At 54.1% G+C, this 14,293-nt stretch overlaps 6 protein-coding genes across 6 annotated transcripts; 4 read left to right on the forward strand and 2 right to left on the reverse strand.

The window, feature by feature from the left end:
* Positions 1-338: 338 nt before the first annotated feature.
* AB675_5019 (L-type lectin-like domain-containing protein) lies at positions 339-1,418 on the forward strand (the record flags this gene model as incomplete). Its single annotated transcript, XM_018145199.1, has 3 exons — positions 339-431; positions 499-936; positions 984-1,418. 3 exons carry the CDS (start codon positions 339-341, stop codon positions 1,416-1,418), a joined length of 966 nt encoding a protein of 321 aa, XP_017999236.1.
* A 1,045-nt stretch (positions 1,419-2,463) lies between these two features.
* On the forward strand, positions 2,464-3,140 carry AB675_5020 (Histone H4.2; the record flags this gene model as incomplete). The annotated part of the gene is made up of 5 exons (XM_018145201.1): positions 2,464-2,474; positions 2,589-2,648; positions 2,709-2,730; positions 2,787-2,927; positions 2,979-3,140. 5 exons carry the CDS (start codon positions 2,464-2,466, stop codon positions 3,138-3,140), a joined length of 396 nt encoding a protein of 131 aa, XP_017999378.1.
* A 1,060-nt stretch (positions 3,141-4,200) lies between these two features.
* Positions 4,201-8,174, forward strand: AB675_5021 (uncharacterized protein; the record flags this gene model as incomplete). The annotated part of the gene is made up of 2 exons (XM_018145202.1): positions 4,201-5,234; positions 5,267-8,174. 2 exons carry the CDS (start codon positions 4,201-4,203, stop codon positions 8,172-8,174), a joined length of 3,942 nt encoding a protein of 1,313 aa, XP_017999259.1.
* A 349-nt stretch (positions 8,175-8,523) lies between these two features.
* AB675_5022 (uncharacterized protein) lies at positions 8,524-9,510 on the reverse strand (the record flags this gene model as incomplete). The annotated part of the gene is made up of 1 exon (XM_018145203.1): positions 8,524-9,510. The coding sequence occupies one exon, from the start codon at positions 9,508-9,510 to the stop codon at positions 8,524-8,526; it is 987 nt and encodes a 328-aa protein (XP_017999463.1).
* Positions 9,511-10,205: 695 nt separating this feature from the next.
* Positions 10,206-11,160, reverse strand: AB675_5023 (uncharacterized protein; the record flags this gene model as incomplete). Its single annotated transcript, XM_018145204.1, has 3 exons — positions 10,206-10,325; positions 10,921-10,999; positions 11,081-11,160. 3 exons carry the CDS (start codon positions 11,158-11,160, stop codon positions 10,206-10,208), a joined length of 279 nt encoding a protein of 92 aa, XP_017999343.1.
* A 356-nt stretch (positions 11,161-11,516) lies between these two features.
* On the forward strand, positions 11,517-14,270 carry AB675_5024 (uncharacterized protein; the record flags this gene model as incomplete). Its single annotated transcript, XM_018145205.1, has 3 exons — positions 11,517-11,530; positions 11,556-12,518; positions 12,548-14,270. 3 exons carry the CDS (start codon positions 11,517-11,519, stop codon positions 14,268-14,270), a joined length of 2,700 nt encoding a protein of 899 aa, XP_017999189.1.
* Between the last annotated feature and the right edge of the window lie 23 nt (positions 14,271-14,293).

Raw genomic sequence — 14,293 nt, forward strand, 5'->3', positions numbered from 1 at the left:
ATTGAACTTTTTGGAGAGAAGCGGCGAGCTTCGAATTCCAAGTTCACGCCGGAGCAGTTGACTCCACCCGTCTGCAGAGCGGCCACCATGTCAAGTTTCCCGTTTCCTTGCCTTGCAGAATCTCATTCACACCAAAGGCTGGGGGAGTTTCAGGAGAAGAGACATATCTGCGAGTCCAGTCGATGCGGCCGAACTGGTTTCCCTTTTCTGAGCGTTGAGCGCATACATCGTACCTGCATTTTACTGATCTGGGGTTTGATCTCACGACATCGAGGGGGTAAGAGTGCAGTCCCAACATTGCATCTCTTTGAGCGCACACACAGTCCTCCAACGGCGTCATGAAGTGGCTATCGAGTATATGCGTCCTAGCGGCTACTTGGGCTGTTGGTCTGGTGCAGGCAGCGGAGGACACAGAGATGAAGAGCGTGCCAGTATGCGCCTCCTTGGGCTAGACCGTCGCACGATCTACTGTATACCATAGCTGACGACCGGCAACAGTTACGAACACACTCGTTAGAGTCACCCTACCTCGACTCCGACATGGCATCCCGGTGGTGGGATTTTGGTGGCGACACTATGATCCGTGCAGACAAATACGTCCGACTCGCAGCAGATCAGCCCTCACAGTCTGGCTGGATCTTCTCGCGAATACCACTTACAGCAAACAACTTTGAGATCGAGATGGAGTTTTCGATAGCCGGGAAGGGAAATCTACACGGTGATGGCTTCGCCATGTGGATCACGAAGGAGCGGGCGCAGCCAGGAGACGTGTTTGGGCATACTGATCGTTTCGAAGGGTTGGGTGTTTTCTTTGACACGTACAAGAACAATCGGCCTGGTGTGGTGTTCCCATATGTTATGGCTATGATGGGTGATGGCAAGACGACGTATGATCGGGCGAATGACGGAAAGGCGAATGAGTTGGGCGGCTGTTCGGTGAGTGTCAATATGCTGCAGCGAAAGCCAATTGCTAACGATTCCAGGCGCGAGGTCTCCGCAGTTCAAGCGTCCCTTCGAAAGCCAAGCTCACCTACCTCAAAGATGAGAGCCTAAGTCTGGATCTGCAATACAAGACCGAAGGCACCTGGACCAAATGCTTTGACCTGAAAGCCACAGACAGTATGCCTCTGAAGTTGCCAAATCAAGCATACCTGGGCTTCTCGGCACATACAGGCGAATTGTCCGACAACTTTGACATAGTTAAAGTCGAGACCAAGAATCTATACCAGCCTCGAGCGTCGATTCCTCGGACCAAGGACGGGAAGAAGCTGGCGTCTAGCTTCGAGAGGAGTTCCAAGAAGAGCGGCGGTGGGTGGTTGTGGTTCTTCTTCAAGATCATACTGTTTGCTGGTGTCTGTGGAGGTGGTTATGTGGGCTACAACGCATACCGAACGCGGCAGAGGTACAACCGATTCTGAGCATTCTTAGCACAGTCAGCATATTGATGTCAGGACCACCAGCGCCATTTTCCCGTATTTCAGACACGTTCGACTGTACCTGGAGTCCTTGGAGGACCTGAAGCTTGCCCCATCAGGTAGCAATAGATGCTACCTTGACATGGCATCAGGCTGCGCCTCCCCCCGGTAGCATTGGGGATTGAGAAAGCAAGAGATGAAAACGTCGAGGGTAAGACGACTACTTATACTTCTCCCGCACAGTGAAGGTCGAGACGAACACGGTGCGATGACTCTCCTGACTCGGCCAGAAGTCATTCACTGATCAGTACATGATTCAGCGTCGAGCTGCTGCCTAATGTATTCACTTGAGAGGTCTTTTGACGATGAGATCCAACTGGCAATGAAGCAGCTCGCTGGCCAGATAGATCATTGTCGTGGTCTGATCAGTGAACCCGATCGGTATCAAGTTACAGTACGTCACTCCATAGTCACGTCGAACGGTTTGACGCGTCGTATCTCGGGGCGCGCGTGCGAGAGCGCCTCGTAATGGTGTCAGAAGCAAGACGCACAACTCTGTCGCGCGAGGACGACTTCCCTCCATATTTATAGCTTCTCTTGGTCCAGGTAGTCGCGCCTGCGCGTTCGAAGGGTTGCTGACCCAAAAAGAGGAAGCTGCGCCAAGGCTAGTACTCCAAATTTAAGCTTGCACCAATCAGACCACAAGATCAGAGCTCAATGGGCTTTCTCAGTCATGATTTAATCACTGATTTCGAGTGCCGCTTTCCAGATCATGATCCGTGATTGCAAAATGCCGCCCATTTTGCCCTGTTGAAAGTTGAATCAACCCGCCAAGCCAGCTGATCGCGCCTGCCTCTGCTGCCTCCAGACCTTGCCTTCCTTTCTCTTAAATCCCTCTTTCCCCCTTCCCACTTTTCTTCCTTCTTACCTTTCCACCATTCGCACGTTTCGACCACGCTTCAACCACTCGTAACCACATCCATCCAGACACATCTTTCATCGAAAGAACTATCTGAATCTATCCCATTCATCCTCAAACTCATTCAATATGACTGGCCGGTATGTTTGCACCTCATCGTCGCCGTCTTTTGACGCGTCAAACACCTTGTCGCCACCCTGACCTCACCGTCGCTTATCCATCTCACTCCAACATGTACTGACTATCCCCTCTAGTGGTAAAGGTGGCAAGGGTCTCGGCAAAGGAGGTGCCAAGCGTCATCGTAAGATCCTTCGGTAAGTCTTACATGCATTCTATGGTCCTCTACGTCGACGTTGAAGCTAACAAACGCAAAGCGACAATATTCAGGGAATCACCGTATGTCCTCTCGACTGCAATAAGCACAACGACAACAACCACTAACATTACAACAGAAGCCAGCTATTCGTCGTCTCGCCCGTCGTGGTGGTGTCAAGCGTATCTCGGCCATGATCTACGAAGAGACCCGTGGTGTCCTCAAGAGCTTCCTCGAATCAGTCATCCGCGATGCTGTCACCTACACCGAACACGCTAAGGTTCGCCACATTCATCAGTCATACAGGACTTCGTTGCTAACTGATCTCTAGCGTAAGACCGTTACCAGCTTGGATGTCGTCTACGCTCTCAAGGCAAGTAGCGTCTCTTTCCTGTGGTTCGCACAGCTCGCTAACTGCTGCCGCAGCGTCAGGGTCGGACCCTTTACGGTTTCGGTGGTTAAGCGCCTCGCTTCGCTCATCGACTCCATGTGACAATCAACACGAACACTACTGCCTGCAAAATGGCCACTTTCACGTATTGACGATTTCGGCGTTTTGCAATGGGGAAATGACACACCTTGCCATACAACGCAAGCGACAGGAATGGGTCTTTTACGTCTCCAGATGAGACACATACAAAGCAACATGTAGATACTCCAGGCAAAGTGGATATCTCAGGACAGGCAGTATCATCGGTGCCTGCCAGATAGTCATACGCATCAATCAAGAACTCATTGACTATCGCCCTGCTTTTGCCACCGCCTCTTCGTGACTTGCTTGACTCGAAACATCATGGCTCGAATGACGAGCTCGAACGCGCTTGGTCGTAGAAGGGGCGGAATACGCGTACGGGGAAGAGGGTGCGCGACTGTCGCGCTTGATATAGATCTGCTTGAGAAGGAAGTACTCTGCGATGTGCCTCGATTCAGCATCGCCATGTGGAAACCGCACGCCGGCTACAGAAGGCAGCAGCGATTGGACAACGATTAGTTGAATACGTGACCTCGTAGCCGGTAGCACATGCACTCTTACTCCCACATGCGCATCCGCAACGCGAGAACGAAGCAAGAGCGCCCAACGCAGTCCTGGTGGCGCAATCTCCTTTGCAGATTGGTTGAAATGGCCGAAATAGAGCGGATCTGCAGGAGTGCGATCAGTTGCACCGAATCTGGGAACAGGCTGCAGCGTTTCTCTGTAGGAAAGAGCCGCAAGCGATGGGCGGCGAAAAGTGCCAGCCGACCCCACCTTTCACCTCGAAGGACACCCGTTGTGGTATGCTTCAGGCTTCCGCCAATTCAAAGTAGGCGGACGGTTTCGACGACTTGTGCTGATCTGATCCATTGCATCTGCTTTCTCTTGCACTTTGCAATCACTGCATACATCACCCTGCAGACGCTCATGACATATGGCTGACCCCGCGAACAATTGCGACACGGTGAAGCACTGAAGAGCCGGAGGATCGAGCAACGCTCTCGAGGCCTCGCCAAGCCACGTTGTCGAGACCTTGATATTGACAACAAGTCATCATATGGCACCAAGGTCCACGACACCCATGGCGTTCTTTCGTGGTGCGGCCGCTGGGCAGGGCCCATTCCAGCGACTGACGAAGTTGTACTACGACACCAAACAGACCTACGAGTCGGCAATGACCTCGATGAACGCCAAAGAGGCGCTCGAGTCAGCACCCACCGGGAACACGGGTCCAGACTTCGAAAGCGATGAGAACATCAGGGAATTGAAGCGAGACTTCCAGGTCCAGCAGGATCGACTGCTCGCATGGGGCATCAACTGGAGTGAAAGTGGCGAGGATACTAGCAGCTTTCGACAGGGTGGCGAAAAGGGCGCCATGATGGAGAAGGACATCGATCGCCAGATTGAGAAAGCTGATCTGGGCGAGGTTGTGGCAAGCATCATGAACCAGATCAAAGGGTTGCTTGATCAAAGCGGAAAATTGATGCATCCTGAACGCTATGAAAGCGTGGCGAGGAACAGGGGCGAAGTCGCGCCAAATGCCGAATGGAACGCACATGAAGTTCAGACTAGTCGAGCGCTTTTGGAGCAGCTGACGACGTGCATCGACCTTTTGTACAGCCTCAGTGAAGGCCGCCAGTCCGAGAGCGCTGGTGGCAAGGAGAAGGAACGCGAATCCAAACGCCAGAAGAGCCGAGGTCTTGAAGACGATATCGAAGAAGCCTACTATGGTGCACGGAGAGAGCAGAGTCCTAAGGGAATGGAATCGACAGGCCATCTTGGGGGACAGTGGGAGCATGCACTGTATGTGGAGTATGCTCATATCGATTTCGACAATGGTGTTGTCCACCGAGAACTCGATCCGCCTCCCTACGACATCGATTCGAGTATACAGGCCGAGTCACAAGCACGGAGAGTTGGTGTTCTGCGAGACAGCAATAAGCCCGTACTGGTGGACTTTGTCACAAAAGACGTGCCACCATACGTGATCGGAGCATCAGATGATGTATATGAGATGCACGAGCTGGGAGAGAAGCTCACTAAACAGCGAAAGTCGCTGTCCTGGTGTGGGCATCTACGACTACTTGGCTTCACCGTCTCACCAAAGGGCCCGAAGTGTGGCATGGTTTATGAGCTGCCTTCAGCAGTCGGACATCAAAACCTACTGGATCACCGAACGCTGGAGCCGCCGTCACTGCGTCCGCTCAGCAGGAGTCGCACCAGCCGAATCTTGAGGACAGGTTCAAATTGGCATACAACCTGATCGTATCGGTGCTTGGCTACTTCGCAAATGGAGATAGTCATCGCCACATCAACAGCGGCAACGTACTCTTGATCGGAAAGGAAGCGACACATCAGGCAAAGGCAAAGATTGATATTCGATGCCCGTTCATTGTGCAGCCATGCCAGGACCTAGTAGGCAAGGCCAAGTCGGACGAGCCATTGTCATCGACTATCTATCGACATCCTTCGCACAACGTGCAAAACACCGACAGCATTGTCCCAGCCCATGATCTGTACAGTCTCGGTCTCATGCTCCTCGAGATTGGTCTTTGGAAGCCGCTGACCATGCTGTGGAAGCCCAAGTATGACCGCCGCATCTTCATGGAGCGTGTGCAACGAATCTATAGCTCAAAGCTGGCCTCGAAGTGTGGTAGCAAGTACATGCGATTGGTGCAGCGTTGCTTGCACGCTCCTGCCGAGTTGCTCGAAAGAGAGCAGCCTGAACAGGCAGGCGCACTCCTTCTGGAAGTCGCCAAGGAAATGAGGCTTTGCTGCGCTCTTGACGAGGAAGGCATGCCACCTATCTCAGATCTCGAGACGTTTGAGCTGCTCATCATTGAACAAATGGTCAAGACTGATGACGCGCAGACTGCACAGGGTCGTGGTACATCTGACGTACCGCCTGTCCCACTAGCTGACCGACAGTACTCAGGCACAACAAAAGCCAGCTCGGACGCCGTTCGCAGGAAGCCAATCCCGCTACCGTCCGTTTCTGTCCCCGCCGAGGTCAAGCCTGAGAGAAAGAAGAAGCGCTCGACGTCTCACTCCCTCAAGAAATGGCCTGAATTGCCCATCGACCAAGAAGATCTGAATCAGTGGAACAACTTGCTTATGCCTCGACTCCGCAAGATACTGGAAGATGCTCTGAACGAATCGCCCGAGTCCTGCAGCGTCTCACTGATGAAGATCGGAGCATCTCCTGAAACTGCGAAGACTACCGTCTGCATCCAGTGTCAGCATGCTGACAGGGTACATGAGGTGCTACGCAAGCGTTGTCGCTTAAAGAAGGGATGGGGCATGATCATCCTCAAGGGCGATGTGCACAGGAGCGGTTGCAAGCCTCGACGATCAGGTGGACGGAAGAAGGCGCCGAGAAAGCCAAAGGAGCAGAAGTTCCAGCCAAAGCCTAGCTGCGGTGCGAGCATCGGCGCGTTCAGGGACAGTGAGCATTTGCCGCCATGCTCTTTTGGTGGGACTATTCTCGTTGATGGCGAACCTTTCGGTATGACCGTGCATCACATGCTGGATGCTCCCTCAGATTCTGAGGATGAGGAGGAGGAATACTCGAGTGAGGAGGAAGAGAGCAAGCCTCGTCGGTCTGCTGGGCGTCAGGTATCACGAGCCGAGATGAATGCCACACTAACCTCTGTGCCTCGACTACCTCACATGGAGTCTAGCACGCAGCTTGCCAGCGACTCTGAGCTCGACCTGTCCCCAGACGAGGACGAAGACGACGACATCTTATCCGACACTGAGTCCGAAGCATCGACGATCCGACCAGACTATGCCATCACCGACGACTCAGGTACCGATCACTGGTTCCTCGACGACTCATCCGACACGACGACCCCATCTCTAATCGACGACGACTTCTCCGACGAAGAAGACGACGACATCGACGACAACGCCAGCATCGGCGACAAGCCTGCCGTCACGCCTTACAGCCTCGAAAGCGAAGAGCTGTGCGTGACGCAACCCGCCATCGACGACGTCGACGAAGACTTCTTCCCGGACGAGGACGACCGCGATGAAGACCACCTCCTCAGCCACACCTTCGGCAAGGTTCACGCTAGCAGCGGCATCCGTCGCGTTGTCCGCGGTGCGCTCAAGCACGAAGTCGACTGGGCGCTGATTCGTATTGACGATGAGCGACTCGATGTGGGCAACCTGATCAGTGCGTCCTTCTCGGCGTCCAACTCGCCCAAGAAGCCTGGTCAGCCGTGCAAAGTGCCTGGATCGGTCGAGGCATCTGCGGCGGCGAAGCAGGCAAGGGAGAACTTGCCGATGCTGACGAGCATCACGCCAGCAAATAAAATGAGTGCGCTGCCAGTGGCGTGTCATGCAAGGTCGAGTGGGTACACGAATGGACGAATCTCGCAGGCTATGTGCCTTGTGAAGCTGCATGGGAGGCATAGCTTTAGCTACAGTTGGTGTGTGGATAGTACGCCCCGTCGGCCGACCGTCCCTTCGAGCGCCTTGACTCGTGGCGGAAATGGAAATCCGCAGCGGAGCATCGCCGCTCTACCCTCCACTGCCACTATGCACAACAAGCCCAATCAAAGCCAGCCACCAACATCCTCATCCAATACATCAGCATCAGTGTCAGGAGGCATTCTCGGCATACCCGGCGACTCCGGCGCATGGATCTACAACCCCAACACAGGCGAGCTGGCAGGCCACGTGTTGGCGTATGGCGAAAGGATGAAGCAGGCATATATCGCGCCAATGGAGGTATTGTTTGAGGATATCAAGGCACGGCTGGGCGCTGCGCAGGTTGGGCTGCCTGGTGGTGGAGGCGTTGGCGTTGCTGCAGATGGTGCGGACGAGAACGCCCTCGCTGCCCGAACTGCTGTTGCTGGGGTTAGTGGGTTGACCGAGGGGCTGAAGAGGATCGAGATCAATAGAGAGAGTATGGGCAGCGTGTCAACATCGACCGAGGGAAAAGGACAACAAGATGTGGTGGTGACAGTGGCAGGCAAGAGGCGTGATCAGAATGAGGTGGGGATCTTGTCGGTCGCTCAGGGTGTGGCGATGGGAGCGAGGATCAGTTGACTCGCCGACCTGCTGAGGAATGCCCCCAGCTACAAGAACGCTCGGCCTCGACTATGGGTTGACACGCAGTGTGTGCATCGCAAGAGAGTCCCATGCGGGTCGTCTTGGTGTCGATAAGGGGGCGGCAGTAAGAGTATGGGACCAGAAGATAACTGGGAAGCTAAGCTTCCGTAGTTGGCCTGCTGAAGCTTGACTTGGGAAGAATAAATGATTCGTCAATTACCTTTGGTTGTTGCTTTTGTCGACAGGCTTTCCCTTGTGCCTCGATCGTGTCGAAGCCAAACGAGAGCAGCTTCCCTCGGAGTGACCGCCCTGTCCTCCCGCGCTGATGTTCCCTCATGCCACACTTTCAAGGCAACCCCCTCCCTTCCCTTGTCGCTTTACCAACCCCGCTGCCCGTGGTATCTTCGGCGTACCTCTTATACGCCTCGATATACCTCTCGCGATCGCTCATCGTAGCCTGCACACTGGGGTGCGTGGAGATGGCATTGTACCAGGTTGAGTATCGCTGCCAGAGGGCGTCTTGATCTTCTTCGCTCCCTAGCTCTGGCTTGTCGTCACCAGCTGTTGTGTGTCTCCCCACACCACTCCCACCAGGTAGCTTGTAGTGATCAATCAGAAACACCCTCAGCGCCCAGGGTATCAGTGCGATGTCAACCATACTGATGTCCTTCCCGCCATAGAACGGGCCTTGGGAGTGCATTTGTCGGGTGAACTCCAGCAAGTGCCCGCAGAACTCGGCGCGGCAGGAGTCCAGGGTGTAGGGTTTCTGGGGCGTATGCTGCAGGAAGCGGTAGAAGGCCGGGATGATGCGCGTAGAGATGAAGTCTATGGCGATGGCTTGTTTGGCGGCGGTGTAGGCGTTGTTTGAGGTCAGGGGGTGGGGTTGAGGGTAGCGGGTATTGAGGTAGGTGGCTATTATTGTTGATTCGTAGAGGATTTTCTCCTTGGGATGGACTCCGTCGGTGGTCGTCGCGTCGTTGCTGCTGTTGCCGTTGAATTCCTCGTTGCCGGCGTCATCACCGATACCATTGGCCTCGACTCCAGCAAGTTTCAAATCATTGACCGCCAAGGTCGGCACTAAACCTCTCGGGTTCCGTGCCAGGAACTCGGCCGCCTTGTGGTAGGGGTTGATCTCCACGTAGCGGTGTGGGATGGACTTCAGGTGCAGGATGATCCAGACGCGCTGGACGAAGGGGCAGAACCAGCTACCGTAGAGGGTGAAGGGGCTGTCGGCGTCTGAGGCGTTGAGGTGGGACTGGGCGAAGGTGGCGGCCAGGCCGGTGGCATGAGGGTGCAGGGAGAGGTCTGGGTTGGAGCTCTTGTCCTTCGACATCTCTGGTGGTGCTGAGGTGGTGGAAGACTGTATGGCGCCTACTTGTTGTGAGCGCGGGTGTTTGGTGATACTGGGAAGTCTGAGCGCTGGGCGATTGAGGGTGGCGAGCCCGCTGCTGAGTACTGTGCGATTGACGCTGCTGTATGTGTCTCTACTTCGTCTCGCGAGCATTACTCGCTGCTGTCAGAGTGCCTGTTGTGTTGCCATACAGTATCATGGACCAGCGGAATAGCAGTACTTCAGTACGTATCCAATGACGTAGCCACCCATCGGGTGGACTCTGGCTAGCGGAAACGAATATGCAGGATTCCTACACCGGACGACGGACGTGCTTTGTCAGGAGTCAGATGGGCACAATCAAAGTCACAAGGACGTATCACTCGCAGACGTATTGAGCAAGCCTCCACATTTGCGCCCGATTTGCGGCACAAGGAGTGACTCTCCTGGATCTGTGAAGCAGCAGAAGTGTCTGTCAACGAGGACAATCCATTGCACCGGGCACACTAGCTTCCCAGCCGTGCTTTCTTACGTCGCACAGCTGAAAGGCTGCTGCTTGGGTATTTCTCAGTTCGAAAAACTTCATGGGGGCATAGCTTCAAGCCTCCATCATTTTCATGATGATTCTGCTAACGCCGTATGATGAGTGTACAACGCTTGATGTCTTTGTTTTACTTCCATCAACAAGTATTCTGCCTTCATTTGCCCCACGGCGACTTGTAGCCCAGAGCTGCTCGGCCGGCACCCCACAAGACCCAAAACATAAGACCGTAGTTTAGAACGTAGAATGGGTAGACGAGGAATGGCGATCGTGATGTCTAGATGAGGCAACGGTCAGTGTTTGTCTTTCTCATGACGGACGGTCTAAGATGCAGGAGCGCCAGCACGAGCTTGTGAGGACAAGATTCCGCGAGACTGTCAAGAACTCATATCCAGGATAGTGTGTCCAGGAGTGCCGTTCGATGTGCGTGGCAGGCCATCGGGGTCATGGGAGCAGTCTGTATGGTTGAGATCGCAGTCGAATCGTATCGTACGCGCCAGAATCGAACCTCACGGTCGAGTGTTTCCAATGAGAAAGTATTGTGAGCTCTGCACGAGCCGTGGAACCGGACATCGGTGCGAGCGTTGTGGTGTACGGGCACGCGAGCTCACTTATGAGTCGAAGCCCGATCGTCGATGGTGGTAGACAGAGGACCTTCGCCTATCTTCGGCCTCGATTCCACTAACATGTAGTCGCCTCTTAAACCGTCCGGGTCTCAATTCTTCCCGAAGTATTCAATTCCGGGGACGTGATTGCAATGTCTCCTGCGACCTATGTCGATCCATCCGTCTACCCTACTCGTCGACATTTCTGACACAACTTCCGGTTTATGCAGCTCCCGCGTGCTCGAACGAAGCAGAAAATTGACTAACCTTATGCCACTGTCTCTTGCCGTCATGGTTCTGGAAAAGGCGCTGGTAGTATGGGACACGGTTTTCGCGGTGGACAAAGCTAGGAGCAGTACATCAGTGAAAGCTCGCAGACCTCTTGACGCTTCATGACATCGGCTATGCGCCAATAGGTTCGACATACCCCCATTGCTGTCGAGCTGCCGGCCGGAAGAGTTGTGCTCGTGTAGCCTGCATGAAGCGGGCGGCGGTAGGGGTGACCATGGTTGTGATATTGTCCTCCTTGAGACTGCTTGTGTGGAGGAACAGGAGAGGAGTGGCCGGATTGTGAGTGGTGTTGAGAAAGCTGCTCGAGTGAGGTCAACCGCAGGAGCTTGATGCCAAGGCACTATTCTAAATGGAGCTAGTTCATCCAGCTTGAGAACGCGAACTCGGCTTTATTGATGATATGCTTGTCGAAGTACATGCCATCTCATCACGGGTACAAGACCAGTCAACTATCGTCACATCCTCAAGATTCATCTCGCTGTCGCTTCTGGATGATTCATGCGATGCCTGCGCCTACTTGACCGTCACGGGCAAGTGGCGCGCCAAGTGGGATGTAGACTCCCGCGACGAACATGGACTTCGTCCAGTGCTCAATCGCTGATCAGGTACAGACGTATCAGATTCAAGCCCTTGGGCGGCGATGTCGCTCAATCTGAGCCTATCAGCATCTCGCCACGTGCGAACCATCCAGCGACGGTGCAAAGTACGGCGGATGACCACGCCACCCCGTTATCGACCGCTCTTGACGAAGTCTCTGAGAGCTCGAACCAGGATCGTGGCGCACCACGAGAAAATTGCCTCGAAACTGCAGATCAGTACCATGACACGCCACGAACGGAGGGTCTTGGCCCAGAAGCTGTCTCGATTGCAGAACGAAGACTTCTTGCTAGAGCTCGTCTGCATGGCATTTACTCTGCAGACCGGCTCGACTACGAGATCGATCTTGGCCGACGTGCCGCTCCTGGCCTGCGAATGCTTGATGGTGGTCAAGCAACACGCAACGACCTCGACCTATGGCTCTTCTTGATAGATGCTGCTCGCCAGAAGAAAGGTGTTCAGGGTATCCACGACCTTTCCAATGCTTTGTTTCATCGCGGTCCGCCTCTGCAGCTCACCTCCGATAATGGAAACGCCAGGGACATGATAGATGCGTTTTTATGGGCTGCTATCAATGGTCCCAAGGCAGAACGCCAAGATTACAGTTATCTGAAGCGCATCTGTACCCAGTGTCGCAATCGTGGATACTGCGCCGATTTACTTTTCGTTGGCACTGTTGGGGGTCTGCTCAGAATGAAGCCTCATCTGGCCCTCAGCATGGCGCAGTGGCTGAGGAATCGACAGTTCTACAAAGGACCCGACGACTTGCAGCATATTTTCCGTTCAGCGTGCGCGTCAGCCATCCCATCCGCGCTTGAGCATTGCAACGATGTCTTGAACTTACTCACTTCAGACAAAGTTTACCACTGGACCGTTCCCTACTTATGGGAAACTGAGCGCGCTGCAGATGCATTCGCCTGGCACGATTACCGCCTTGCGCACGGAGACCGGCCGCAGAACTTCAGCCTACTCCTGCCGTTCATTGCTCACACTGCACTGACTGGAGCGACATTGAGCCTTTCATCACAAATCTTACCAAACACGGCGTTGACTTCGCTGGGCAGGTACGACAGACTTACGAGATCATGGCGACGGATCTGGCAAATAAACCAACAACGGTCAATGGGGCCGTTTCGCGGGCAGTAGCAGCAGCAAGGCGTTTCGCGACGCCCAGTGACGAGACTGTCGCACGACTTTTTGCGACTGCGAGCTTGTCTTTCGACTTCGCCCTGAACAGTCTCTGCTTCTTGGGGCTCAGACAAATAGGGCCAATGTCCGTTCGGCAGATGATCTTAGGCGCTCCGGATCTTACAACTGTGAATGAGAGATTCGAACTGCTACAACAGCGAGGGGTCGACATGGGAGCTCATCCATTCGTTGTCGTTATACGGCAGCTGCATAAGATGAAAGAATTTGGTTTGCTGAAGCGGATTGCTGAGACTGACATGCATCACGACGAATTTTCAGATATGACTTTGCAGCGTTCCTTGCTCCGCCGGTCCGTGCCGAACAAGGAGATCTTCGACACAACGCGATCTCTCTTGATCCTACGTGCTAGTGACAACCGACTTCAAGACAGCGACTGGATAACCAACACTCTCTTGGTCGATGCTATTCATTGGGCAGACTGGCAAAGAGTGCTAGAGATTGTGGTATCTTTGCATCAGACCCGACATGTAATCACTCCCAGCGTCATAACATATTTGAGCCAGCGATGTTTGGGGCCGTCGGTACGTCGTGAGATGGCGTCTGAGTTTCTCGTGACGCCCCGAGAGGCTGATCTGGTCTCCTTCTCGATCGGCATCTGTCAGCAAATTCTAAGCAGCGGCAGCAACATCGACGTGTCATTCTGGAGATATGCATTTGTAGCATTGGCTCACACGAGCAGGATCTCCGAAGTCCACAGACTGATCCGCTGGATCCTCAGACACTATGGGCCAGGCGGTCAGCTCCGCGCCAGGAGCGCCTCCTCGGCCGACCTGAAAAACCTTTTCACGCCGATGACCCAAAAAGCAATCATAGCATGGGATTTTACCAAAGTCGAATGGAAGAGGGTTCTGTTCGGCGATCGTGCGCCACCCGACCATCTCTTCTTTAGGCCACTCACCTCACCACCATGGATTCAAACAGCGCGGCTGTTGCGTTACTTGAGCGATCACCCGGATCTTGGCGTCGAGATCGACTACATGGACTTGGAAGACGAGTTCGTCTACCGCTTGCGCCAAATGCACCGCACCGTTCGTTCGACCCAGATCTCATCGAACAGGAGATGGGCCGCTGTGCGAGGTTTCACTCTTTTGGACATGGCTGAGCACTGGCTGAAGGTTTGGGAAGGCTCTGGTCATAGTGTGGACGGAGAGAGGATGCTTAAAAAAATTGGCAAACTTATCACCACCAGCTCGTATCCTCAGGAAAGGTGGCCGGGCCTACGCAGGGTGATGAATAGACGAGTCAATCCGCATGTTCGCACTTACTTGGACGATGTGCTTACCTGGAAGGCCCACATAGTTCTGAGACGCTCACTTGTGGCATCGAAACCAGCCGCGATAGCAACTGCGTCCCGGTCTGAGCCGGAGCGCAGCAGCCTCTTTGGATTGAGGGCCAGGCGAAATCAGGGGAGCGACTCTACGCGTAACTCGGACTATCAGGGGGTGCAATTGAAGAGAAAAGATACGAATCTACCAGCGAGGAAGGGTCCCAACAACGAGATCATGTTCTCAGTCGACTGAACGGCAATTGCAATATCGCTTCG

The sequence above is a fragment of the Cyphellophora attinorum genome (assembly GCF_001299255.1).
Source record: "Cyphellophora attinorum strain CBS 131958 chromosome Unknown Contig15, whole genome shotgun sequence".
NCBI classification, from domain to species: Eukaryota; Fungi; Ascomycota; class Eurotiomycetes; order Chaetothyriales; family Cyphellophoraceae; genus Cyphellophora; species Cyphellophora attinorum.